This window comes from Thermothielavioides terrestris, chromosome 1 (genome assembly GCF_000226115.1).
Source record: "Thermothielavioides terrestris NRRL 8126 chromosome 1, complete sequence".
In the NCBI taxonomy this organism is placed as follows: Eukaryota; Fungi; Ascomycota; class Sordariomycetes; order Sordariales; family Chaetomiaceae; genus Thermothielavioides; species Thermothielavioides terrestris.
In genome coordinates, this window is record NC_016457.1 from 8,002,346 (window position 1) to 8,027,575 (window position 25,230).

Below are 25,230 nucleotides of genomic sequence, written 5' to 3' on the forward strand. Positions count from 1 at the left end.
CACCACCACCACCAGCAGCAGCAGCTGTACCCACCCCGCCACCGTGGAGCCGGCAACGGCCCAAGCCTTCGACAGATCCCTCGACGTGCCGGAGCTGCTGGCCGGCATCGCGCGGCGGCGGCGCGCCCTGGCCGCCCGCGCGCGGGGCCACGTGCTCGAGGTCGCCGTCGGCACGGGCCGCAACATGGCCTACTACGACTGGAGCGAGGTGGTGTCGCTGGCGCAGGACGAGGCGGAGGCGCGGGCGCAGCGCGAGCGCGAGCGGCTCGTGCGCCTGCTGGACGCCGGCCGGCCTGGTGGCGGGCTCTGGGGCGGCGGCGGCGGCGGTTCCCGCCGCGGCCGGGAAGACGGGAGGGGCGCCAAAGGCGTCGCGGAGATGGAGGTCGGCAGTGTGGAGGGCGAGGTGCTCAGCTATACGGGCGTCGATGTCAGCGGGGGCATGCTGAGCGTGGCGCGCGACCGCATCCGCGAGTCGGTGCCGGGGCTCAAGAGGATCATGCGCAAGCGCAGGGTCGAGGCGATGCCCCGGCTGGCGTCGGCGACGGCGGGGGCGGACGCGGTCGGGCTGGATGAGGGGGGCGTGCCGGTGGTGCTTGCGCTGGACGGGCGGGTGAGGCTGGTGCTGGGGGACGCGGAGCGGGGGTTGCCTGCGCCGCCGCCGGTGGGAAACACCAAGGGGCCCGTGGACAAGCCAGCGGCCAAGTACGACACCGTCATCCAGACGTTCGGGCTGTGCAGCGTGGCCGACCCGGCGCGGCTGCTCGCCAACATGGCCGCCAAGGTGCAGCCCGACACGGGGCGCATCCTCCTGCTGGAGCACGGCCGCGGGCACTACGACTGGATCAACCGGATGCTGGACAAATACGCGCCCGCGCACTTCCACAAGTACGGCTGCTGGTGGAACCGCGACATCGAGCAGCTCGTGCGCCAGGCGGCCCAGACCGTGCCGGGCCTGGAGGTGGTCAGCCTCGAGCGCCCGGGCTGGTTTCAGGCCGGGACCACCTTCTTGATCGAGTTAAGGGTCAAGAGCCAAAGTGCTCAGGCTGGTGGGAATGTGAAAAAGGCGTAGCGGGCGGTGGGGACTGTAGTGGTGTATACCAACCTGTATAAACATGTAGATCTCCTGAGACAAGTTCGCTTGTAGTAGAGTACTCGTGTGTCATATGCTGAGGTTGGGTAAGTGGAGTCCAATCCAAGCAAGTTTCTTGCTCCATTTGCGCTGCTTCTTCTGACACTGGAAGCTGGTGTGATCTTGCGGGCTGGAGCGGTAATATATGTACCGCTCGGTGATCAGCGAGAACAAACATCACTTCGGGCGAAGCCAGTTCTTGATTGGAGATCTGATTGTATTCCTTCTCTTCCGTCCCGCATTGCTTCTCATCTCGGAAATCTCTGCACACCTGACAAACCGAAACGGGCGTGTCCAGACTAAGCAACCTCCGTCTACCCCGTCCATCTTGGCGCCCTCTAGGAACAACGACGCTCCCCTCTCTAGGCGTAGGTAGCACCCTGACCGACCAGAATAAACAAGCGAGCAGAGATGAGGTGGGTGAGGGCGTGTTATAAAGTACAGAGGTCGAATCCATCCCCCATCGGCCGGAGCCGTTTTGAACCCTTCGTACTCGGCGTCCATTGTTCATCACAATCTGCCTTTTCTTTTCCTTTCCCCCATCTCCCCGGAACTTTGGAGTACCTTTTCCCTGGTCTGGAGACTCAACCCCCACAGCATCCCGGCCATGCTTTTCTCTACCAGAGTATCATCGAGGGTAGAAAGGAAATCGGAAGAGAGATAAGAATGGAGAATATCATAGCGTCCAAATAGCAATGCAAATGGTGCCGCCGCCCCGCAGTCTCCCCGCCATCCAGAACGCCAATTCGCAACCCACATCAGCTAAGTCATAAACGCCGCGGACCTAGCCTCGTCTATGGGAAGGCCTGGCCTCGATGGATATTATCAGAAAACCTCCCCGCGCAAAAACGACAATGATAGGAACAATGAAACAAACTGGAAAAGGAAAATCATTAGCAAAACAGAACCGCAAGCTGCCGGAACCACCCGCCCAGCTTCATCATCATCGTACACTTGGCGCATCATCGGGGCAACCCCGACGGGTTGAGAGCCGTTGCCCGGCGCCGCAGGCTCGGCTCAGTAATCGTCCAACAGGCCATCGAGCTCCTCGAGCTCAATGTTCTCCGGACTGCGGTCCCACTCCAGCATGCCCTCCAACTTGGCCCAGCTATCCAGTTCGCCGTCCTTTCTCCCAAAGCTGAGAGTCATGGTCGACGGCCGAATCGCCGGGCTGGAGACGAAGGAGATAGGCGGCATCGTGCTCAGCGCGGTGGCGCCGGACATGCCGCCGAATAGCGAGCTCTCTTCTCTTTCGAGGTCCATGCTCACCGGCACCTCGACGGGAGGCGCGCCGCCCGACGACAGCAGACCGCCGTTGAGTTTCCTCTTCTGCAGGCCGTCGGCCGTCTGCGTGAACTCCTTCTCGTCCTTCTCTAGCGGAGGCGACACGGCGCGCCCGTGGCGACCGGACCCGCTCGGTATCGGGCGCGGGGCCATGTAGAAGCCGCCGCGCAGCGAGAAGGACCCGATGGGCGTGATCGGCATGGCGAGGTCGTCATCCATCTCGTCAAGCTCCGGACTGGACAGGTCGACCTCCGGGCTGGGGCTGAGCTCACGCCGCCGTTCTAGATCGGACTCGTCAGCGGCAGTGGATGGCGCGGTCGACGGGCTCGGCGAGATGACGGCGCGACTCTGCGCAAGCTGGCTCAGCGCCGACGCCTGGGCGGGATCCGGCAGCGGCTGATGCGGGCAGGTCGTCAGGTAGAAGTAGGTGCGGCGCGGGTGGACCGACTCGAGCTCTTTGGCCAGCGGGCACGGGGCCCAGGGCAGACCAGCCCGGTCGCTTTAGGTACGCCGCTAGCCGTGATGAGACGATGGCGCACGGGTTGGCAGATCTGCAGCAAAGAGCAATGTGAGTTAGCGACGCGCGTGCATGGGCGGGGGGGGGGAAGCAGAGTCGGCGGGCAACGTACTGTTGGACGATCTTTAGCTGCTGCATCAAAACGGTGGCCAGCTCCTTTACCAGATGAGGCCGATTCCCCGTTTTCTGCAGCTGGACAATCACCGCTTCGACGATCTCATCGTTGATGCCCTCCAGGTCAATTGTCTTCGGGGTCGCTTCGTCATCTTCGCTCATTTCGACGGACGGGCGCTCGGCGGGCGGTGACGGTGGCGGTGTGTTCTCGAACTTGGCTGCATCGTCGCGTTTCTTGGGCAACCGCTCCAGGGGCGGCGCATCGTCGGACGACTCGCTAAAGGTCCGTTTGAGCCGCTTCGCTGGCGGCTGGTCGTCTTTTGAGGGCGGCGACGCCGGCGAAGCCATCGAGTCCGGAGATGCGCTGTTGGAGGGCGCTCGGTTCGGAGGGGATGCGCGCGCTGCGTGGGTTCCGGGGACGTGGATGCCCAGCGAGTGCAGCGACAGCGTCTTGTGGCGGGTGTTATAGGGCCGCATGGCTGACTGCTCAGGGGCGCAAAAAGCAAAAGGAACCACACGAGAATGCGACTGATGATCGCGGTTGCGACGGGTCCCGCGAACGCCCTGTTATGCTATGCGCTCCGACACTGCTCGAGCGGCCTGGGGCCGGGGGCGACGGGATCGATCGTCAGTGCGTCTAAGCAGCGACAAACACCGGCTATACGCAGTAATGCAAGTCTCGTACGCCCATGCAACCACCGCGACTAACAGCACAGCACACAAAACCCTTCCACGCAACAGCACGGGAACAGAAATCAAAGATAGGAATCGATGGATTTGCCCAGAAACCACTCACGCGAGGGATGGGAGCAAGAGGGAAAAAACGGCGAGACGGAAGTGTTCGGAAATGGAATTTGGGGTGGAGGAGACGGCGGGAGGACCCAAGGAAACTGCCGCTCACAACCACAGCTCAACTTTTTTTTTTGCCGTTTGGGGGGGTGGGCATGGCCAAGACTGTTTGGGACATGGCAGGGGCGACCGCCTTCGATCAGGCTGCCAAGGCCCTACTGTGGTGCGCGACGGGAGCAAGGGAGCCAACCACCTCCCTTGTCTGCGGCAGGGATAGCAGGGATGCGGTCCAAAACGGGCGGTATGGACCCACTTCATGGAGTCCGAGCTCTCGATTTGTGTGGCTGCACGCCTTGGCCCCATGCAAGAGATTTGACTGACCAGCGGGAAGCGAGCGGCGCTGACGCAGGCATGCCCGCAACCTTGCAGCAGCGAAGACAAATGCAAGAGCCTCAGCTGGAGACATCCCGCGATGCACAGATCCACAGTAATTTTTCATTGACACAAGAGCAGTCCCAATTCGGGACTGAGTCGGCCAATCGATGTGTTGTGAATGCTCCATGGAGGCTATCACAGTACACTTTGTTAGTGTAGTCAACCTCGGCTCGATGATGGCAAGACGCGTTTCTGATTCTCTTCGGCGCTGTCATGGTCCTTTTGATGGAGCTGCTTGCGAGGCGCTCGATGACGATCCGTGACATCAGCCTCCCCACCGATGACAGCTTTAAAGAGGAAGGAAGCTCTTGGGATGAAAAATGTATATCCTATACTGCGTAAGAAAGTGGCATTCCGGAGCAATTGGGCAGTCGAGCAGCAAGTGCGCTCGAGCTTCCAGAAGCATGGCGCCGACACCCGGGTGGATTTCCGATTTTGTCGTTCGATGGCCGCGTTTTGCCTCGCCTGCCTTGCGACGCCTTCCCGAGGTTAATTCCCCACCAAGCTCTCACCGCCCAGAGCGGGATGGTCTCTCTGGTCGCCAGTGCACGCGACAGAACGCTTGGAGGTAAACATGATTGTGAAGCCACCGCAACAGGCAAAAAATGCATATTCCATCCCTTATTGTCGGTTGATTCAAAATTGTTCGCTTGCAAAGCTCACCAGTCAAAACACTACCCTCGCCACCGGTTCAAAACCTCCATGCCCTCACTGTCCAGTACAACCCGCAGTGTTGGAATTTTTGATGGGCGAAGAAACCCGTCCGGCCGTTGCCACGGCTTCTTACACCACTACCCCGCCGCGCTAGTGCGTATGCAGTTAGCTACCAAGTGCTAATTGCGCCAATCATGTCACGTGGGATTGCCTTCGATTGCTTCTTTTGGTCAGCCTCTTGCCGGCCATCCCTGCTCGGGACCCGCTACAGTGCCGCTCTGGTGGTTGCCAGTCCCTCCGCGGTGGCCTGGTGCTGTTGTTTCACTGGAATTCTCCTCGGTTAAGATTTCAGACCGCCTTTGCATTCTGTCCCGTTGCTGTGTAAGTACGGAATGCCACGGGAAACATGATCGATTGAGCCCGAGGCATGTTTGCACACCTCCCAGCCGAGTGTATGTACACGGCAGAAATGAGCATGGGGGTTGTTTGTTGCAGGACTTGTTTTACATCGACCGGGAACAGTACCGGATGCCTGCAGCATGCCTCCTGACGGATCTGCCGTTCCCTCCTTTCCTCCGTGCAAGATTGATACCATCAGGACTGTGCTCCTCCGTCCGGCCTCCAGGGTATATGTACTAGTTAACGACACAGCGGTTACACTACTTACTGCGTGGAGTGCACACTACCAAGCACGGAGTGAGGATAGTTGGGACATTCTTTGCTCTACAGTGCCGCAGTTGTGGCCGGATCGTGGATCACACCAAGATACCTGTCATGGGCACTTTGGAATGCGGGTGGTTGGTGTCTTATAACTACCAGGAGATCTCAAACATGGAAGAACGCTGGCGCCTCCAAACGGGAAGCAGACCAATCGTCTTGCCCCGTCAGGCTGAGCATGGAAGTCCCGGCCATGACCGTTAGACTGACGCCGTGCTACACAGCTGTCCGCAATAACTAGTGTAATAACCCACGGGTTGACACCCACTCAGATCTGCCTATCTGTTGCTGCAAGCAGCCTCGGGCGCGGCAAATAAAGCACTCTGGGTGAACCTCGCGAATAGAGCACGCTTACGGGATTTACTCCGTACTGCACACTCCTTCTTTTTCCTTTCAGCTTCCCTCTTTTAGCCCGTCCAAGATTCCGTCCCAACAGCTGGTCCCGCCAACAAGGCTTGGTTAGTGCAACATGAAAACGATATGAATTACCGAGCCTTACGGTGTTAAAGACGGAGGCCGGACCTTGCGGACAGACACCCAGCAACACCACGAGGCCGCCGTCGTAAACCAACCGCTGATCACTTACCACAGCAGCAGCTAACTACCGAGTTGGGATCCAAGCTCCGATAGTACTGATATCATGAACCATCCTGTCCTCGCTATGATAACCATCGATCATCTTGCAGAACTCAGTGTCGCTGTTTACGGGAGTGTGGAGGCCGCGCTGCGCGGGGAACCGAGGAAGGAGAAGGAGGAAAGACTTTATGAAGGCAGTTGTCAATCGTCTCAGAGGAGTTACTTAGGTAGTCATCTGGTGTTCTGAAAGCCACCTCAAGCAAGGATTCCCATTTTTCTACCTGCCGCCCAACGCCAACCCATGGTATGCATCATCTACTCTGCAAGTAATCGTCGGCACGGCAAGCCAAAACCGCGTCGTAAAATACATCGGCTTGCTGGATTAGAAAGCACCTCCACAGCTTACATTGCCCGGTATAGAGCACTCGAAAGCATTCGTGAGCTTGCGTGACTCAGGAAAGGGGCGTCTCTGATGTGCCCAATCTCCCTCTCTCAACTGTCTCTCCTCCAGGCTTCCCGAAGTTGGCGGGTAAGCCGTGGTCAAAGCACCTGGGAATATCCCTCGCGCGTTTGAGAACGCTCGTCTCATCCTGGCTGCGTGCAGTCATGTTGCTGCTTTGAGCATCTCTTCATTTATGAGGCAGCGCGGAGGATGTCGGCAAAACGCTCGGCAACCTAAGAGGGAAATTTGTCAGCTATCTACTGTAAGGCTCCCAAGAAGGAGTCGGCCTACCTCTGGGGTTGCTTTGATGAACGGCAAGTCAAAGAAGTGGTACTTATCGTTCTTGATGAGCTCAAGGGTGGTAATCATCAGCCCCCACGGCTGCGGCCAGTACCCAACCAGTCTCTCGAGCAGGATGCGCACAATCTGCTGCCGGATATCCGTCTCTTCGGGGTCCGACATGTCTTGGCCGAAGATCTCGAGGAGCGCCTGGCTGAAATAGCTGGTCGACGCGTTGGGGAATCTGAGCTCGTTGACCATGCTGGTCACCAGGTAGTACCTGGCTTCGGGCGACACCTCGGTAACGAGCATGTGGAGCGTCTTGACGTCCGAAGCGCCGGGAACAAAGACGGACCCGTCGCTCTTCGATGCCGCCCGGTTGACGGCGAAGCGGGCAAACTGGGCAACCACAGCATCAATCAGTCGCCGGTTCACCCCGACCGGGACGTAGCCGAACGTCGAATCCTCCCCATCTGCCTTGTTGATCGCGTGGTTGATCTGGGCGATGGCATCCTCGGATGGGCCGTTCTGCAGCGCCTGCTCCAAGATGTCAAAGAGACCGGTTTCGCGCAGCACGCCGGCCGAGTCGAAGGTCGTGGGCGGCGCTTCCTTCATCTCGGGGATCCGGTCTACTTTGAGGCCCAGCTGGAAGGGGTCGGCCGACTTAGTAAATGCCGGCGGCGTCGCGGAGAGGATGAAGTTATTGAGCTGCGTGACATGCGGGGGGAGGCTCTCGCACAGCTGCACGTGGGTCGCCGCGACGTAGTCGGGGAAGTCATGGTGGAGAATGGCCAGCAGCCTTAGCACGGCATGATACAACCCCTTCGCCATATTCGAGACGGTCAAGGGCTTCAAAAGATCGCCGAGGTATGAAAGGAGCTGTGTCAGCAGCTTCGTCAAGGGCGCCCAGCCAACCTCGCCAGGGAGCCGAAGGATAACGGGCAGGAAGCAACGGTGCGTCAGGAGTTCTGTCCATCCATAGACAAATCCTGGGTACAGGCTCGGGCGGAGATCGTAGAGACGTGTTGCAAAGCGCAGGATAATCTGCTGATAATCGTTCTCCGGGAGATGGCTAGCCAGATCTGCAACCTCGTGCAGAATGGCCGAGAAGAAACGGAAAAAGACTCGCTGGTTGAAGGCTTCCCCCCGCTTGACGTGGTGGTTGTTCAGCACCAACACGCCGAGCGAGAGGATCGAGTCCAGGAAGGCCACGCCGGCCGATCGATCCTGATCCTCGCTGTCGTGGTGAGCCTTGACGAAGATGATGATCATCTTGACCAGCGCGTCAACCGCCTGGTAGCCTTCCGCCAATCCGCCGCCAGACTGGAGGCACTGCTCGAAGCGTTCGACGGACCTGTCGAGCGCCTGACGTGTGAACAGCAACAGGTCCTCGCTGCTGTTCACCATCCCACGTGAGTGCATCTGTTGCACGAAGATCATGGAGGACCTCTCCGTCGCGAAACGGTTGTTGCAGAGGTGGATCCACTCGTCAAACACGTAGTCCATCTGATCGAGTTGGATAGCGCGGATCTCATCCTGGCTCAGGCCGGCGGGAAGCTCTGGCGGCGGAGCCAGCACTTTGGATTTGAACCGCGCGCCTGCGGGTACATCAGGATCCTCCATGATCCACGACCACGCTTCCTCCAAGCTCCGAACAAAATCCGCATAAAGCGCGAGCGGAGCATCATTAAGGAGCGTGAGGTCCATGAGCCGCTCGAGGAAGTCAATGGACCCCTCCTTGCGCTGCTGCAGCACCTTCGCCGTCGCCGCGTCGATGCTCCTCCAGTCGAGAAGATCCGTTCCTAGCAGCGCCGTAATGAGAGGCACGTTGAGGAACAACTCTCCGGGCTGCTGATGGAAGAGCTGGCGGATCTGCTCGCTGATGACCGGCCCTGCAACTTTGCGAAGCGTCTCGAGAACATGGACCAGACACTCGAGCAGCAGGGTGCTCTCGGGCTGGCGGAAGAGAAGCTGAGCAATCTGGTTCGCGGCATACACGGTGAACTCCTCCGAGGTCTGTTGGGTCTTGATAATCAGTTGGATTAGCGCGTCGACAAGGTCGAGAACCGGGTGAGACCTGGGGACTTCGTTGAAATGTTCTTCCGACGAATTCGTAGCGGCAGACGCCAGCTGTTCCAGAAGCTTGTTGACTCTCTCCGCAACGCTCCTGGAGTCGATCTGGCTCATGGCGCCCTGGCGGCCATTCGTCAGCCCGACGTGAGCCTGAGGGTAGTGCTGAAGCTGCACGCCCAGATGGGGCATCGACGGGGTCTCGGCGGGGGTCGGCATAGTGCTGACAGCGTTGAACTGATCGCTGAGAGCCTCGTTTGCCATCGATCTAGCATCCGAGGCAGACGGGCCTTGCGAGGGCGTGGCGGCAGCAGCATTCACCCTGGACTGACGGGCAAAGTCGTCGTAAATCGCCAGCTGCTCTGCGTTGAGACCGCCAAGGCTGGGCTGGAGCTTGAAGGGATGAGGGATCGTCATCGCCCAGCGGCTCAGTCCGTGGTCGATGTAAGGCTCAGATGGCCGCTGGAGCCTGTGACGGCGCCGGGCCTCGAGCTCGCCCTCGATCAGATCCTCAATTTCCGGTACAGCACGCTCCTCCGCGCATTTCTCGATGACGCTCGAGGCCAGATCAAGGTTAGAGTTGACACACAACATGATGATGCCCTCCGGTAGGCCCTGGGGAAGGTCGGCGGACAGGTTCCGCAGGTAGTTGGTAAGGTTTGCACGCAGCGGATCCTTTGAAGTTACGAGCGCCAGATTACCAGCGGTGGATTTCACCATGTTGATGGCCGCCGTACGCACCCGATTCTCGTCGGGTTCGGTAGCGAAGTCCTTGCGGATCATCTGGTGTGTCGAGATGGCAGCGATGGTGACCGACCGGTCGACCACGGGCTGGATGATGTCCTGCAGCGCACGCGTCAAGGCCTGGCGGAGGATCTCGTGCAGCTTGGCGGCGCTGATGACCTCGGTCTGCGGAACCGACAGGCTTGGGCCCAGGTCGGGGATCGCGAACGCCGGGTGCGCCGAAAGCGCACTGCCGACGCCAGGCATCCCGTTGAGAGACAGGTTTTCGAAATTCTCCAGCGCCTCCGGGCCCATGATGTCGCCCACTTCCTCCACAGGAGCGCGGTTGAGGATCTCGCCGGAGGGCTCGATGGCTTTATGATCCAGATTGAGACCCTTGCAGAGCACCTCGATCTCAAACTTGAGGTTCAGCTTCAGCTCGGCGTTGTGGTACAGCTCAATCAGCAGATGGATAATATCCATCAGCCAAGGATTGGGCGGCCTGAAGACGTTGGAGGAGGCACCCTGGATGAGAACCTTGCACACAAAAGGGATGACCACAATGAGGCGCTTCGTGTCGTGCGCCTCAATAAGGAGCTGCTTGAACGCGATGTTCTTATGCTTGATCGGCTTATCGCGGGCGAGGGTCAAGAGTCCGAGCCAGCCGCCGAGGTTCTTCAGGTGGCTCCTCTCGGTCGAGTTCTGCATCGTCAGCTCCGAATTGAGCATGCGCGAGATGCTGATGTAGGTCTCCCGTTGGACCTCCGCCCACAGCGCCTTATCCTCGAATTGCTTGACGAGCTCGAGGTAGACGTGATGGTAATTAGGCTGCATCTTGGCGCGCTCCTCGACCAGATGACTGGCGAACCACTGCTGATGCTTGGCCTCCAACATGTCACGGATCTCCTTAAACATGGATTGTAGTGTCGTGTCGGTAAGGTTGTTGAGCACGAACTGGATCTTCCCTTGGGCCTCTTCGCTGGGGTCTTCGTAGACGACACCTGGCGGGGGCGGGTCCACGTTCACCGAGGTAAAGGGAGGCGGGTGCTGCTCCGATCCCAAGCCATCATCCAGGCTGCCGTTGGCCAGCTTGTCGTTGCCGAGCATCCCCGAGTGACCGATGACGCCGCCGTTACGAGAGCGCGCAAGCTCCTCGTCGTGCTCTCGAATGACTTCCTCGGCCTTGTTCCACGCTTCCGTCCCTTGCAGACCGGGAATCTGGAGGAGCTGTTTGCAAAAGCCAGGCCACTCTCGGAAGCGCCCGAAGAGCTGCATGAGAGCTTGCAGGCCGAATTTGAACATGGGCTCATCGGGATGATGGTCTCTGACGGCCTCCAGGATCATGCCCAACCCGATCTGCAGCGGAAGGTCCGAGATGAGCTTGTGAGATATTATGCCTCCGAAGAGGACCGCGGTTGTAGCCAGTGCCTCGAGGGGATAATCGACGTAATGCGCGTACTCGTCGAACAGGCCGTGGATCATGCAGGCAAAAATATCCTGATCCAGGGGATCGCGGGACCGCTTGTATCGCTCCAGGATCTCCACCACGTCGCGAACCTGGATCTCGTCGCCGTACATCTTCTTGTAATGCTCTTCCATTTTGGCGTTGGCGGCCAGCGGCAGAGCGTTGCCGTCGCGCCCGTTCGCGTCGATGATGTCGTCAAAACCTTCGCCGTAGTTGATAAGCCTCGGGTACGCCGTGATGCATGTCCGCTGAGCCATGATCAGGTCGTGCACCGGCGTCTTGGGCATGAACTCTTCTAAGATCTGGAGCAGAGCATGGACGGTCCTGACTTGCAGGGTTGTCGTCGTCTTGACGGGCGGTTGGCCCTCCGGAGGGCGCTGGTACTGCATTTCGAGGCTTGCCTTGACGACCAGGAACTGGAAAAGTAGCCTGGCCATCTCGGTGCTGCGGTCAGCGTTCTTCCGCGCCCATTGCTGCAAGTCGAGGTATCCTTCGGCGTGCGCCAGCGAGGCCAGGTCGACGCCAAACGCATTCGGGAGGTAAACGAGCTCGTCGAGCCAGTTCTGCCGGACCGCGTGCTCAAATATGAGCGGCAAGCTCATGGGTTTCAGCACGTGCGCATCGCTGAGCCGCTGTTTAACCCACTCCTTGTCCCTCCTCCAAAGGCTGTCCATGACGAAGTCGGCATCGGGCGTCCTGGGAAGGAAGTTGTCGAACAGGGAGACCAGCGTATCCTCGGCCATGGCTGGCCAAGGCTTCGGCACGCCGAATGCCGAGACCACAAAGATGGCCAGATTGGGGACAACCACGTCTTGGAAGAGCCGCTTGGCTTCGATGCTCTGCGAGGCGTGCATCGAGTGCAGCGCAACGTTGAAGACGGCAGACAGCGCAGCCTCGGAAACCAGGGGGTGCTTGACGGCATATGCTGCCGTCTCCCGTATCGACTGGGGAGACTGGGCGTACTCCTGCACCGTAAAGGTTGGCTTTAGGTCAGGTATGGTGGTCGCATCCAGCTGCTCAGGCTTGAGGGATGCGAAGGCGCAGATGAACGAGAGCTGGGTTTCGGGATTCTCCCACTCGCCGCCCCACAGGCGCTGGATGTTGAGCTTGTCGCTGTCCTCCTGTGCTATGGGCAGAAGCGCGTTGTATAGGCGGAGGAACTGGGCCGACGTGACCCGGGCGCCGCTGTGGTCGAAGTACGACACCACATCTTGCCACCTGAAGCCCTCGGGCAGAATTCGCCTGAGGGCGGTAACGAGGACAGAAGGATTGTGGCGAGGGGTCTGGCTGATGGTCGTGTACATCAAGGCCACGGACACCTGTTCCTCGCTGAGATGGACATTAGGCGGCCGATTTTGCAGGTAGCCCGTACATGTCTGGTCGTCCGCGGTGAAGGCGGCGCCGGTCCGATGGATGTAAAGGGCAAGGGCGTTAGGTGGTTTGTCGGCGAGCATCCGCACCAGGTCGAGAGCGGCCAACACCTGCGAGGGCGGCGGCTTGGAATCCGGGGACTGGGCGTATCTCGACTGCACCCTGTGTTCCAGCTCGCGCTTCGCGGCAGCATTAAAGTTTGGCGGGTGGACCTGAACGAAGCGGTCGAGGAGTTCGGCGACGAAGTCAGGCTCGAGATCGGCGTGGTCTCCATTTGGCCGGCTAAGGATATTGACGAACGTCGGGAAATTTGTCGATAGGATAGCATCGGCTGCGGAAAACAAGGCAACGTCAGCAAATGGCGATCGTCAAGGTACGGCGCGAGGACCGGGTGCGTGGACCGCAGCAGCTAACCTTTGGCCTTCAAGTCGATCCTGGGCCCAAGCTTGAAAGCGAGAGCCAGCAGGGTCTTCTCGAGAGCGTCCAACTGGAAATGCTCCATAAACGTGGACAGGTCGAAGTCACGAAAGATATCCTCGGTGCCGGTCTCGATAGATTCGGCGATCTTCCTGGCCTGGGAGAAGTCGCGAGACAACTTCCGCATCTCGGCGACGAGGAGATGGTAATTGCCGGGATTTGCTCCCGGCCTGTTGAGGCCGGGGAATATCTGGGCGGCATTTGCGGCCACCAGTCGCGCGAAGTATCTCGTAAAGACATCCATGCCGTGCTCATCGAGCAGCTGGGAGGGCACGGGAGCCGACTGTCAGCAAGGCGGTGAGAGCGCGCGAGAGAAGCCCATCTTACCTTGCGCAGAGACTCGATCTGTGACTCCCACTTACGAGGATCGTCCCGATCCTCCTTGATGGTGCTCAGCAGCAGGTAGACCTGGGCGACAACAAGCTTGGTCAGGGAGTTTGACCCAGTGGGGCTGCTCGTACTGGGGCTGGCAGCCGCACTCAGCGCACCGGCGTGAGAGGGATGGGGGGAATGGGACGCGGCGCCAGTGTGGATGGCTTGCGCGGCTGGGCTCGGCGAGAAGGTTCCCGGTCTGGGTGGAGGGACCATGGATTACCGGGGGGCGGGAGGGGAAAGGAAGGGCGTGACGCTGCTATCCCCTGCCGGACAGAGCCACTTCCTCTCTCTCAGTATTTTCGGGGGGCGGGGTGGTGTGGTGATGGTGGGGAGGTGGGTGCGAACACACCCGGCTCAGGAATTGGTGGGACGAGCCACTTCTGCCCGTTCGCACGAGACGGAAGGCGACGTTACCGGAGCGGCTGTCGGCGCCAGGCGTATCGGCGGGTCGATGAATCAAATGCGGAACCGGGCGGCAGGGTGGTCGGGCGATCCGTACGCGACGGAGCGAGCAGCAGAGTCACGGGTCTTTGATAGATTAGGTGGTCGTGGGTTTGAGACTGCACTGCGGGATGTGCTTTTTTCGGCGTGTGAGGTCGACAGAAAGAAATGGGTCGCTAGAGCTCAACCGACTGCTTGCACCAGCCAGGCCTCGGTGGGGCCCGTGCTGCTGCTTGCGGGGAGGATAATGTTGTGGGCTAGAGAGCTTGTGGGCCTGATTTGCTGCCTTGGCCATGGGGCAGACCACGGCACCTATACTAGGTTGACGTTGGTTAAATGTAAGCCTCTGCGCACGTGCCACTACTCACCCTCGATACCTGATTCTACGAAAGCGCATCACTCAGGTTCATTTCCATCCCCAAGTCCTGACCACACTTAGTGCTTGGGTTACATCCTTACAGACCTGGCAACAATTTGGGTACTCTGTTCATGCCAAGTAACTATCATCATCGACGGCCATGGTCCAGATGAGGCGTCAGTCTACACAGTCCAGACATAATCTGTGATCGATCCGGTCTTCTACCCTTCCCAGTGCTCAACAACTAATCTCCCGTTAACTATCTGTGGCTGCGTAACGTGGTTCCGCCCTGCGACTTGACGAAACTCAGAGCGGATTTCTCCCTTTTTCCACGCAACATGAGAAACGACGCATCCATCCAATGACAGCCACACCCAGTGGTGAGATGTCAGGTTCCCGTGCCAACCAGTGTTGGATCACGAGCGGTTCTCAATTGCTGCTTTGGTGGTTAGCGCATTCATATGCCGGCTCCAGGCAGCCAATCGAGGACGCCTGCCCAGACTGCAGCCCCGGAGCCCCGTGAACTCCGCCCAAGGCTGAGATACCAGAGAGGAAGGTAGGGGTCAGCATGGCTTGGTCTCGCGGTATACAGAGAAGGCGCGCAAGCGCGGTGCGCCTTGCCGCTTCCGTTCTCAGGGCTCGGATTCCGAAGATTTCCAGTTGAGCCCAAATTGCGCGTGTTTATGCTTCCTTTCCAACTTGACGGTTTTTGGTTGCACCGGAACCTTGTCACAGCGCAAGCGATGAAGACGGAAAACAGCAGCCAAAGCCATCAAGGCAATAACACCGGTGCTGGCGCCAACGCGAAAGATCCTCCGACAAGGCACACCCCTACGGCCACCGTGCAGACGCAGACCATGGACTTCCGTGAATCTGGCAGGGGTGATGGAAAGAAAAGCCAAGCTTACGACAACCCAGTTCAAGAGCCCCAGGCGGCTCTGGCGGCCGATTTGGGGCCGGGCTTTGTGGATGTCAACGGCGACGTGGGAGGACCTGGCCATAACGAGACTGCGGTCGATGTTATTGCGGTGCCCTGTCCCGGCGCCGATCCTCTACAGACCTGGAGCACCGGCCCTGAGCTCGGCGGCGATACCTCTGCGCTTGGCTCGCGCAGCTCACTGCGCAGACCGAGTCCGTGGGTGACGAGGGACCTGCGTATCTCGGCCAACATCGCGCGTGTCTTTCTTTACAGACACCGCGCGTTGGAGGAGGGCCTGACGCTGGAGTCCTTGTCCGAAGATTTGCTGGACCAGGTGTCGCAGATGCGCAACGCAGCGGTGAGTTGGCTTCCATGGCTCTCTGCAACATCGTCCTGCTGACCTCCCCCCAAGTCTTCGCGGCCCCTGTTTTTCATCGCCCATAGCATTGGCGGTTTGGTGGTCAAGAGCGCCTTGGTCAAGGCAAACCATCATCCCAGGTACCAGGAGATCGTAGACAGCTGCCATGGTGTCACCTTCTTCGGTAAGCCAGTCTTCGATCCTCTTTGGCTGTGTCCAGGAGAAACTAACAAGGCAAAGGCACGCCCCATCGTGGATCCAGTTTCATGTCCATGCCGCACCTCAAGGGAAGCATCCAGGAGCTCCTTCACTTACAAGCCACCCTTCCCCGGTCTCTCAGTGATCAGCTTCGAGTCAACAACAGCCAGCTCATTGGCCTGCATGACCAGTTCGTGGACATGGCTAGTGAGCTTCGTTTATGGTCCTTCTATGAGACCCGAGAATCGTTGCTGTCAGGCTCCGCTGCTGGTCTTCCGAGCGAGGTGCAGTTCGACGCCCCCCTAGTCTCAGTCAAGTCTGCACTCGTAGATCTCTGGCAAGAAGACGTTTACGCCATGGACAGCGATCATGCCCATCTCGCGTCGTTCGGGCCGAGGAATGCGGGCATCTTGGATTCCTACCTTGCAGATTTGGCCGAGGCGATACGCAAAGCAGCGCTGCTCAGTTCTGCCTATACCCACACACCGCTGCATTTGAGATCCCGCGTTAAGGTTGAGATTGTCGGTTTCTATGAGGACCCAGGCCCTTCCCTGGAATCACCTCGGCCATATACCACCGAGTTTCCGGGTGCAGAGACGGGTTCCATCATCCGCCTCTACTCTACCAGGTACTCTCTCAAGGAGTTCCTCAGACAAGGGCCTGAGCTATGCTTAGCGGAGCGTCTCCATAGAGGTCAAAGGGGACAGCCTAGTCAGCTGGGGAGCGGTGGCAACGCAGAACCGCAAGCCTCCGCAGGAACGGACAGCAACGGCCTGGACTTTCCCAACCTGACGACCGACTCGTCGTTGAGCGCTACGGCGGCGTTTTCGCCAGCAATCGCCATCACAAGTCCTTCGGAGAGACCGTCGCTTTTGAGGGCAGGCCCAGCCCAGTCGGAACCCACCGTCCGACCTTCAAGCCCCGAAAGCACTGCCAGCGTCAGCACTACCGTGTCGGAGCCAGCACCGGCGAAAAGCGGTGAACTCTCTGGTGGAGCATCCCATCAAGTGGTTGATATTCTCGCTAAACAAAAGGCACGGATTCTGATAAAACAACACGCGCTCACCGCTGCGGCCGGGCTCCCTCGACCCGACCCATCGCTCAGGAAGTTCATGTGGGTTCACATGCCGTACAATAACCCTGTCTGGGTAAAAGTACGAAACCCTCGCCGCATCTTCTGCTATTCGAAGCTCGAGATGCTGACACTATGGGACAGGAAACCTTCGCGACCCTCGCAAGAACACAAGGGCTGGACTTCTCGCGGCTGTTTGACTACGACAACTGGGTGTCCAAACAAATCCAGAACCGTAACTCGGATTCCCAACCAGCGTACCTCAAAGCCATGTGCAAATATCTCCCGGCAGTGGACCGACCGACTTCGCCCCGGATCTCCCCGCCCACATTCGGCCCAAGCACCCCTGGGATCATGCCCAGCTGTCTCTATGTTTACCTTCCGTTTCTTCACTTTGACACATATCGCTGCATGATCCGGCGTCGAAAGCTGATCGCAAGGCGCCGGTATCATGGAAGAGCAAAGCCTGTTCCGAAGTGGGTTGCCCAGCAGGATTCCCTAGAGCTGAAAGCGATCTGGGAGTACATCGGGTATGACCCGCCGCTAAATTGCCGGCGGACGCTGGATCAGTTTGGGCATCCCTCCCTCAGGGACACCAATTCTCGGGATGACGATCAAATGCTGTACAAGCTGACCAAGAAGGATGAACCGCCACCCTGGAGCCAGGCGCCGAACAGCAGCTCCACCAAATCGATGGGTGAACGCTCTGTTCTGTCTGCGAAGGGGTCCCACGCGGGCAGTTACGGTGACACGGATGAGGAGTTCGGGGTCGAACCTGAGCCTGAGCTCAAGGATGGCCTTGTTCTGATGGTCGACCAACTATGGCTGTGGTCCATAGACATGAGTAAGCTTGAGCTTGCTTGTTATCCTTCTCGTTCTCGCCTGTCCTGAGCCAGACACTAAGTACGCTAGCCACCTTGACGACCTTCTTCTCGAGGCGGGAGTCGTCGCCAACAGAAGGGACGCTCTTTCAGCAGGCGGACTTGCGAAACAGCGTCTACAACGAACTCAACGGTGATCTCACGGGGAGGACCGAGAATACCCTGGACCTCGCGGCTTTGATTGTGTGGCATGCGGTCACCGTGCTCCTCGATCGATCCTCGCACCCCGACCTCGAAATATTCCGCATCTTTGACGAAGGCATCGGGATACTGGTGCGTTCTCGGGCCCGTTCGGTATGGCCTATCTACAGCTGCTGATCTATGTTTCAGGCCGAGAGAATGACGCAGAGCATGAAGCGATTCCGCATCCGCGCTCTGGGCATGGAGGCGGACGATGACGCGACAGACTCGGAAGAGGATTCCGATGTCGAAGGAGATAGCCCGGCTGCTATCAGGAAGCGGCACAAACGCGAACTGGAAAGGTCTGAACGCGAGAATAGAGAACACACGTCGGCCCTCCTGGAGCTCCGCGACTTCGCGGATGAGTTGACGACGCTGCAGAAGCTCTTTGAGACGCAGGAGTCGACCATTCGCCAAATGAAGGAAATCTACATGAGCAAGGATTTCAGGGATGTGACCAAAAATGGCCAGGACTTCCTAGATGAGGCACTCGAGTATCTGGATGACTACAAGCAGCAAACGGCCGAGATGCTCAAGAGGGTGGATACGACGAGGAACGACGTGAGTTGGGCGCCGGCTAACCCTGTTTGCTAGCAGAGGCGTGAGCTGACTTCGGCTACAGTACGAAAAGATGTTGGAGATGGTGCAGCGGCAGGCGCAGGTCGACGAGGTCCGCTGGTCCCGGTTGCAAGCGGAGCTGGCATCAAGCCAGAACCTCTCGGTGATGATCTTCACCACCTTCACCGTCATCTTCCTCCCGCTGACCTTCTTTACCGGCCTGTTTGGCATGAACACGACCGAGTGGCAGGAGCAGGTGCCCAGCCTCAAGGAGATTGGGGCCATCTCCCTGCCGGCGTCGGCCCTCCTGATCATGGTGTCGCTGGTGGCAGCGTTCAACTACCGCGTGCAAAGCACGTTCAGGAGAGCCTACGTGGGCATCAAGGACGCATGGAAAATGTTGAAGCGCGTGTACGCGGAGCGATTAGAGCCGGCGTCGAGAAAGGCGGCTAAGAGGAGGCGCCGGGAGGAGAAGAAGAAGCAGCGGCGGCTGAGGGAGGCACATCTAGCGGGGCACGACGACCAGGGCTACGACTTCTGGGCCATGGTCAAGAGGCAGCAGAGGGATATGCTGTATCGGATTCCCGACCAGAACGTTAACAGCTCGGCGTCGGCGAATGGCCTGCCGGGACGGACCCGCCAGTGAAGCGATAGGACCTGCTGAGATCCAGATGCTGCGCTCAAACGCAACCTTTTCTCCCCGCGCCTTGGGGGGACGGAAGCCCGTCGGATTAGCAGAGTCCCTGTCTTCAAATTCACGGACTGAACCCCATCAGCCTACGAAGGCTCTCAGAAGTGGTCTGTTGGATGGAAGAACAACTGGGAGGCTGTGAGCCTGACTTGGAACCGTCGTTGCCTCCTTGACTCGTTCCGTGATTTGAGTCTAAAGGCTCTCGGAGACCCTTGATTGCACTTACCCGGCTGAAGGCATACAGGCTCCAGTCGGCCAGATGCGGCGAGGTGAGGAAGGCAGGGAGCATCGCCGAGCTCGGCTTGCCTCGGCAAAGCTGAGTGGGGCCGACTCAGGCCGTCGTGCTCCGCTTCGGAGGGCGCACGGACCGCTTTCAAATGCCAAAAAGTCAATTGGCTTCGGCGGCAGAAACGTCATATTCCTCGACGGGAGGGTCCTCGGCCAAAGGAGACACAGACGGAGAGGAGCGCAGGAGGGAAATCCAAGTGCCTTTCAATGTTTTTGTGAATTGCGAACTGTGAGGTCAATTCCCGAGCAAGTTGCTTGCTGAAGCAACTGCCCCTCTAAATTTGCGCCAACAGCGCAATTAACTAGCTTCCTTTTTTCCCGTTTTTGCTCCAGGCGTGCAGCGACGATGTCGGCCTCTGCACGCCTCACAAGCAGCCTCTGCCGAAGGGCCACGGCAGCCCCAGCTCCGGCACCAACAACACGGCTCCGGCTCCGGCTGCGGTCCCAAGGAGCCTGCGGCATCCGAGCTCTGTCTTTGGCCGCTCCCAGTCGGTTACGGCGGCCCGATGTGCGTCCGACAGCCAGCAGCGTGTTTCCCGCACGAACCGCCGTTCGGCGGTGCCTGTCCACAACCCCGCGCCGGCGCTACGCCGATGTCGACGATTCATTCGATCCCGCGAGCGTCGAGCGCGAAAGCGACGAGGTTGACGTATGCATCATCGGCGGCGGCCCGGCCGGCCTCTCAGCCGCTATCCGACTAAAACAACTGGCCAACGAGGCGGGCAATGAGGACTTCCGGGTGCTGCTGCTCGAGAAGGCCGGCGAGCTCGGTGCGCATATCCTCTCGGGGGCGGTCATCCAGCCGACCGCGATCAACGAACTCATCCCAGACTGGCTTGACGAGGCGAACGAGAACCGATTCACTGGGGCGACACCCGCGGGCAAGGATACCATGCGCTTCCTAACCAAGAGCATGTCGATCCCGGTCCCAACGCCGCCGCAGATGCACAACCACGGCAATTACATCCTCAGCCTGAACGAGTTCACGAAGTGGCTTGGCGAACGCGCCGAGGAAGTCGGCGTCGAGGTGTACCCCGGGTTCGCCGCCAGCGAGGTGCTTTTCAAGCCAGACGGGAGCGTCAAGGGGGTCGCCACCAACGACCTGGGAATTGCGCGCAATGGGAAGCCCAAGGACACGTTCGAGCGGGGCATGGAGTTCCACGCGCGCGTGACGCTTTTCGGCGAAGGTTGCCACGGCAGCCTGAGCAAGCAGGTGATCAAGAAGTTTGACCTGCGCCGCGAGAGCCAGCCGCAGACGTACGCGCTGGGCATCAAGGAGGTGTGGGAGGTGCAGCCGGACAAGTTCAGGAAGGGCGAGATCACGCACTCGATGGGCTACCCGCTCCCCTACGACACGTACGGCGGCGCCTGGATGTACCACTTTGGCGACAACCTCGTCAGCATCGGCCTGGTCGTCGCGCTCGACTACCCCAACCCGTGGCTGTCGCCGTACGGCGAGTTCCAGAAGCTCAAGCAGCACCCGCTGTACCGCGACGTCCTCGAGGGCGGCAAATGCATCTCGTACGGCGCGCGCGCGCTCGTCGAAGGCGGCTTCCAGTCGCTCCCCAAGGTGGCCTTCCCCGGCGGCGCGCTGATCGGCGACTCGGCCGGCTTCGTCAACGTGCCGAAGGTGAAGGGCACGCACAACGCCATGAAGTCGGGCATGCTCGCCGCCGAGGCGGCGTGGAACGCGCTCAAGGAGACCAACGACGGCGGCTCCGTCTTCCTGTACGAGTACGAGGACGCGCTCCGCAAGTCGGCCATCTGGAAGGAGCTCAAGGAGGTGCGCAACATGCGGCCGTCGTTCCACACGCCGCTCGGCGTCTACGGCGGCCTGCTCTACTCGGGCCTCGAGGCGTTCGTGCTCAAGGGCCGCGCGCCCTGGACGCTGCGCCACAAGGTGCCCGACCACGCGGCCACCAAGAGGGCGGACGAGTGCCCCCGCATCGAGTACCCCAAGCCGGACGGCAAGATCACGTTCGACATCCTGACCAGCGTCTCGCGCACCGGCACCAACCACGAGGAGGACCAGCCCGTGCACCTGCAGGTCAAGGACTGGGACCGGCACACGGCCGAGACCTGGCCGGCCTTCAAGGGGCTGGAGAACCGGTTCTGCCCTGCGGGCGTGTACGAGTACGTCGAGGACGCGTCCAAGCCCGAGGGCGTGAGGTTCCAGATCAATGCGCAGAAGTGAGTTTCTAATCTTTTTTCGCATCTTTTTTTGTTCTCTTTTACTCTTTTTGTCTCCTTTTTCCATGCGACAGTGCTAACGTAACCCCCCCAGCTGCATCCACTGCAAGACGTGCGACATCAAGGCGCCCAACCAGGACATCAACTGGCAGGTGCCCCAGGGCGGCGAGGGCCCCAAGTACTACATGACCTAGGCTGCAACTATCTGCAGGCTGGTGGGGGGTCCCTTTTCTATCCCGGGTCTGTCTGTCTGTCTGTCTGTCTGTCTGTAACAAACAACGCAATTGGATAGATGGCATATCTTGAGTCAGGCCAGATGGAGGCGGTGGCGCTTTTGCTGCTCTCCTGTTTCAGGTCTTCGGCTTCCAGCGATAGACTGGTTGGCCGAGGGTCGTTCTGTCGGCGGTGTTCTTGTACATACTTGGATTGTAGAGGCACGGGCTCGAACAAAAAAAGATCGGGGTTTCAGCGGATGTGGCGGAAAGCGGGCGCAGGTTGGCATCGTGGAGCGGTTGGCATCATGTGTACGTGTACTACACAGGAGGCTGAGTCGTGGAGGCATATCTTCAACAGAAACAAGCGAGAATAAAGTAGCCTCCCCTTGCGCGAGAGGAGGCGATGTGCTGCAACCCGCCAGAAACTGCCAGGCAATGCCCAGCCAGGGGTGAAAGCTACAACAGATCGATGGCTAACGACTGGCTTTTGAAAATCCTGGAAAGGCAGCGCTTGGGGCGCAGGACCTCGGACGGGATCAGTCGATTACATGCATTGTCCATCGCAGAGCAACCTAGATGTCGAAGTTGTGGAGGAACTAAGTTGGATCCCGCTGCTTTATTCTTTTCCTTTTTTCCTTTTTTTTTATTTAAAAATTGGCTTTGAAAGATCTCCCTCCTCCTTCAAGAGCAAGCCGACGCCACATAGGCTATCGGCCGTTGAATACAGTGTGTGTGAACCAGGTGTACGAGTACCGATATACATAGTAGAGGTAGCCTACCTAGGTCGCGGCCTTCACTCACATACCGCTCAGCGCTTTGCGACCTCTCCCCCTCCCCCCCCAACGACACGGCCCCCAATGTTCCATGCCCCATGGGCAGTGGATGTTGCTGCATGCCGTCAAAACCCCCACAGTTCCGGGCATTATTCCGTGAGCGGGAGAGAACGCAAGGCCATCATCCCGAGCCGAGAGGCCGGCGAAACATATAGGTACAGTTCACACCTACTTATGCTCTCTGCGTAGGTATATAAGCTGTAACCGAGTCACCCCTGGCTTGAGCTCCAAGGTTGAGTTTCTTCGAAGACGCCTGGCATCTTGCATAGTAGGCTCGAAAGCAACCTGGAACTTTCAGCTCGGCAGCGTCCAGGCCAACGGCTGGGCAAGCGGCGTCGCGTCGAGCGTGTCGTACCCGGCCGTGGCCCCGGGGTACGTGCGCCAGCGCTCGGCTACGTCTGGCACTCCTTCCGGCCGGCCGATGGGAATTCTGATTGCCGAGTTCGGCCTGCCCGTGTCCGCCGAGGACCGGCTCGGGCCCGACACGATGCGCCAGGACCTCGCGCGCACCGGTGTACTGCCAGGACTACCTGGCGGAGAAGCTGCGCGCGGTCTGGGATAACAGCGTCAACGTCGTCGGCGCGCTCGCCTGGAGGTTCGCGGACAACAACGAGTTCGGCTCCTATGTGGACCGGTACGACATGCAGGCTGTCAACCGCACCGATGGGGCGCTGCGGAGGACCTACAAGCGGAGCATGTTTGATTATGTCGACTTTTTTCAAGGGCCTGTGGCAAAGGGGGAGAGGTAAACGTAAAGCTGAGCAGCTGGGGGAGTCGGTCAGGAGGCACCTCGGCAGAGGCTTCCCAAATATGCTGGTAACGTGAACAATAATCTCCTCTATCTCAAATATCCATGACAATGGATATCCCAAGCGGAACCAGAGACCTCGGCCTATGCACCCAACGCCGCCATGTCAGCTCCAGAACGGTACCCCAGTGAGCATGGAGAGTCTCCCAGATCTATGTGTGTTATATAGAACCTTGGTACACTAATCATCAGTCCAAGAATCACTCCCTATAGCTCGACGCCGCCGTCACCGTCGCCGCCTTTTCTCCATCACCAGGCGACCCGTGCGCCCCCGCCTTCCAGCTTGCCGCAGCCCAGGCCTCGGACCCGACCACGAGGCCCGGGTGGAAGGCAGTCAGCAGGATGCAGGCCAGGATGATCATGGTGCCCTCCAGCAGCATGAAGGTGATCTCGTCGTTGGCCAGCTTGCCGCTGAACCCGCCCGACAACTCGGCGCAGCGGAAGACGGAGCGGACGAAGATGAAGACGCCGGCGAGGGCGAGCGCGACGATGAACCAGGGCTGGAACGACCGGCGCGCGCGCAGGGCCGCAAACGCCGGGTTGTAGTGGGAGGAAGATGACGAGGTGGAGGAGGACGCCGGCCGCCGGGCGCGCAGCCAGAACTCGAAGCTCAGCAGGCCGAACAGGGCCAGCGAGAACACCTGCCAGGCCACGCCGGCGATCATGATGTTAATTCCGTCTTTGGAAAGTGTCGACCCGGCGTCGGCGCCGGCCGCCAAGCCGCCGCCGACCCCCTGCAGGAGGAGAGCGATGGTGTCGCACCCGACGAAGATGTACGTGTAGGTCTGCGGCCGGAAGCGGGCGCGGCCGGGCGCGTAGATGACGACCAGCCGGGACAGGCTCAGGTAGATCGCCGCGGAGAAGAAGGCCGGGCCGAGGGTGAGGCAGACGAGGTACCTGTTCAGCAGGTCAACATTTAGGATTCGAAGCGAGATGTAGCTGACTAGCAGCCAAAACCTGGACTCACATGATAAAGTAAGTGTTTGTAAACATATTATCCCGCATCAGGATCCTCGCGATATACCCCAGCACCTCGAGGATCAGCCCGGCCGACATGCAAATCAGAAACCCCCATGTTCTCGAGCCCATGCCAAAGCCGACCTGCAGGAGCAGCAGCGCCCCGAAGAGGGCGGCGAACAGGATGTTGCCGGCCAGCGAGGGGTAGTAGGACATGTCGCCGAGAATGTGGCCGTCGATCTCGAGGGGGCAGGTGCACGACGTGCACAGCGCCGGGTTGCGGAGGAGCGTCTGGTTGAACGTCTCGAGCGTGACGCCGCTCCAGTCGGGCGTTCCCGTTGGGCAGGCCATCGTGTCCGTGTTTTCCGCAGGTTTCTGTTGTTTCGCTCGGCTTCGAGAGGGATCACAACTCAGGGGTGAGGGTCGCCGATGAGGCAGGATCGTGGTTGTCGTGTGTTCCGGTGTTGCTTGCCAGCATACATCGGAGGATAGTCAGGATACAGACAGCGCGTACAATGCCTTCTTGTATAGAAAAACGGAAAAGGAGAAGAAGCAAGAAAGGCAGTGTAGTGCCAAGAATACAGTCGGTGGCAGCTCGACGGGTGGTGCCATTTCTCCCACCTCGTAACTTGGCATTCGCCGTCATGCTGCGGCGAGTCAATAGCATGCGCCGTCAACACCAACACAGCCGCCGTTCGTTTGCTAGCACTGCGCCCCGGCCCTCGGATTCACCCCCTCGTGGCAGCCGCGTCATGCAACTCAGCTCAGCTTCCGCACCAAGCACATGGCACACAAGTCCGAGCCCTGAGGACCGAGGCCCGGGTTCTATCCGAGACTTCCGCGACTCGGATGTTTTAACAAGCGGA

General features: G+C 59.4%; 6 protein-coding genes across 6 annotated transcripts; 3 read left to right on the plus strand and 3 right to left on the minus strand.

Moving 5' to 3' along the window:
- Positions 1-325: 325 nt before the first annotated feature.
- THITE_2110238 (uncharacterized protein) lies at positions 326-1,187 on the plus strand. The gene has a single exon (XM_003650557.1). The coding sequence runs from the start codon at positions 377-379 to the stop codon at positions 1,067-1,069; it is 693 nt and encodes a 230-aa protein (XP_003650605.1). The 5' UTR covers positions 326-376; the 3' UTR covers positions 1,070-1,187.
- Positions 1,188-1,300: 113 nt separating this feature from the next.
- Positions 1,301-3,895, minus strand: THITE_2094454 (uncharacterized protein). Its single transcript, XM_003650558.1, has 3 exons — positions 3,043-3,895; positions 2,953-2,964; positions 1,301-2,912 (listed from the first exon to the last, which is right to left on the minus strand). The coding sequence occupies exons 1-3, from the start codon at positions 3,519-3,521 to the stop codon at positions 2,147-2,149; spliced, it is 1,257 nt and encodes a 418-aa protein (XP_003650606.1). The 5' UTR covers positions 3,522-3,895; the 3' UTR covers positions 1,301-2,146.
- A 2,760-nt stretch (positions 3,896-6,655) lies between these two features.
- THITE_2110243 (uncharacterized protein) lies at positions 6,656-13,728 on the minus strand. The gene is made up of 4 exons (XM_003650559.1): positions 13,370-13,728; positions 12,980-13,304; positions 6,949-12,896; positions 6,656-6,890 (listed from the first exon to the last, which is right to left on the minus strand). Exons 1-4 carry the CDS (start codon positions 13,628-13,630, stop codon positions 6,849-6,851), a joined length of 6,576 nt encoding a protein of 2,191 aa, XP_003650607.1. The 5' UTR covers positions 13,631-13,728; the 3' UTR covers positions 6,656-6,848.
- A 1,345-nt stretch (positions 13,729-15,073) lies between these two features.
- On the plus strand, positions 15,074-19,028 carry THITE_2142199 (uncharacterized protein; the record flags this gene model as incomplete). The annotated part of the gene is made up of 7 exons (XM_003650560.1): positions 15,074-15,320; positions 15,456-15,497; positions 15,734-16,845; positions 16,908-17,607; positions 17,676-17,917; positions 17,975-18,385; positions 18,447-19,028. The coding sequence occupies 7 exons, from the start codon at positions 15,074-15,076 to the stop codon at positions 19,026-19,028; spliced, it is 3,336 nt and encodes a 1,111-aa protein (XP_003650608.1).
- Positions 19,029-19,535: 507 nt separating this feature from the next.
- On the plus strand, positions 19,536-21,957 carry THITE_2110247 (uncharacterized protein). The gene is made up of 2 exons (XM_003650561.1): positions 19,536-21,551; positions 21,646-21,957. The coding sequence occupies exons 1-2, from the start codon at positions 19,708-19,710 to the stop codon at positions 21,743-21,745; spliced, it is 1,944 nt and encodes a 647-aa protein (XP_003650609.1). The 5' UTR covers positions 19,536-19,707; the 3' UTR covers positions 21,746-21,957.
- Positions 21,958-23,251: 1,294 nt separating this feature from the next.
- THITE_2110248 (uncharacterized protein) lies at positions 23,252-24,860 on the minus strand. The gene is made up of 2 exons (XM_003650562.1): positions 24,375-24,860; positions 23,252-24,304 (listed from the first exon to the last, which is right to left on the minus strand). The coding sequence occupies exons 1-2, from the start codon at positions 24,713-24,715 to the stop codon at positions 23,608-23,610; spliced, it is 1,038 nt and encodes a 345-aa protein (XP_003650610.1). The 5' UTR covers positions 24,716-24,860; the 3' UTR covers positions 23,252-23,607.
- Between the last annotated feature and the right edge of the window lie 370 nt (positions 24,861-25,230).

Excerpts from the sequence above, each read along its gene's own strand:
- THITE_2110238 (XM_003650557.1), top strand. The coding sequence starts at position 377 with ATGGAGGTCGGCAGTGTGGAGGGCGAGGTGCTCAGCTATACGGGCGTC.
- THITE_2094454 (XM_003650558.1), bottom strand. The coding sequence starts at position 3,521 with ATGCGGCCCTATAACACCCGCCACAAGACGCTGTCGCTGCACTCGCTG.
- THITE_2110243 (XM_003650559.1), bottom strand. The coding sequence starts at position 13,630 with ATGGTCCCTCCACCCAGACCGGGAACCTTCTCGCCGAGCCCAGCCGCG. Across the intron at positions 13,305-13,369 it reads AGATCGAGTCTCTGCGCAAG|CTGCTCGATGAGCACGGCAT; the intron begins GTAAGATGGGCT and ends GTGCCCTCCCAG. Across the intron at positions 6,891-6,948 it reads TCATCAAAGCAACCCCAGAG|GTTGCCGAGCGTTTTGCCGA; the intron begins GTAGGCCGACTC and ends TTTCCCTCTTAG.
- THITE_2110247 (XM_003650561.1), top strand. The coding sequence starts at position 19,708 with ATGTCGGCCTCTGCACGCCTCACAAGCAGCCTCTGCCGAAGGGCCACG. Across the intron at positions 21,552-21,645 it reads TTCCAGATCAATGCGCAGAA|CTGCATCCACTGCAAGACGT; the intron begins GTGAGTTTCTAA and ends TAACCCCCCCAG.
- THITE_2110248 (XM_003650562.1), bottom strand. The coding sequence starts at position 24,715 with ATGGCCTGCCCAACGGGAACGCCCGACTGGAGCGGCGTCACGCTCGAG. Across the intron at positions 24,305-24,374 it reads ACAAACACTTACTTTATCAT|GTACCTCGTCTGCCTCACCC; the intron begins GTGAGTCCAGGT and ends CCTGCTGAACAG.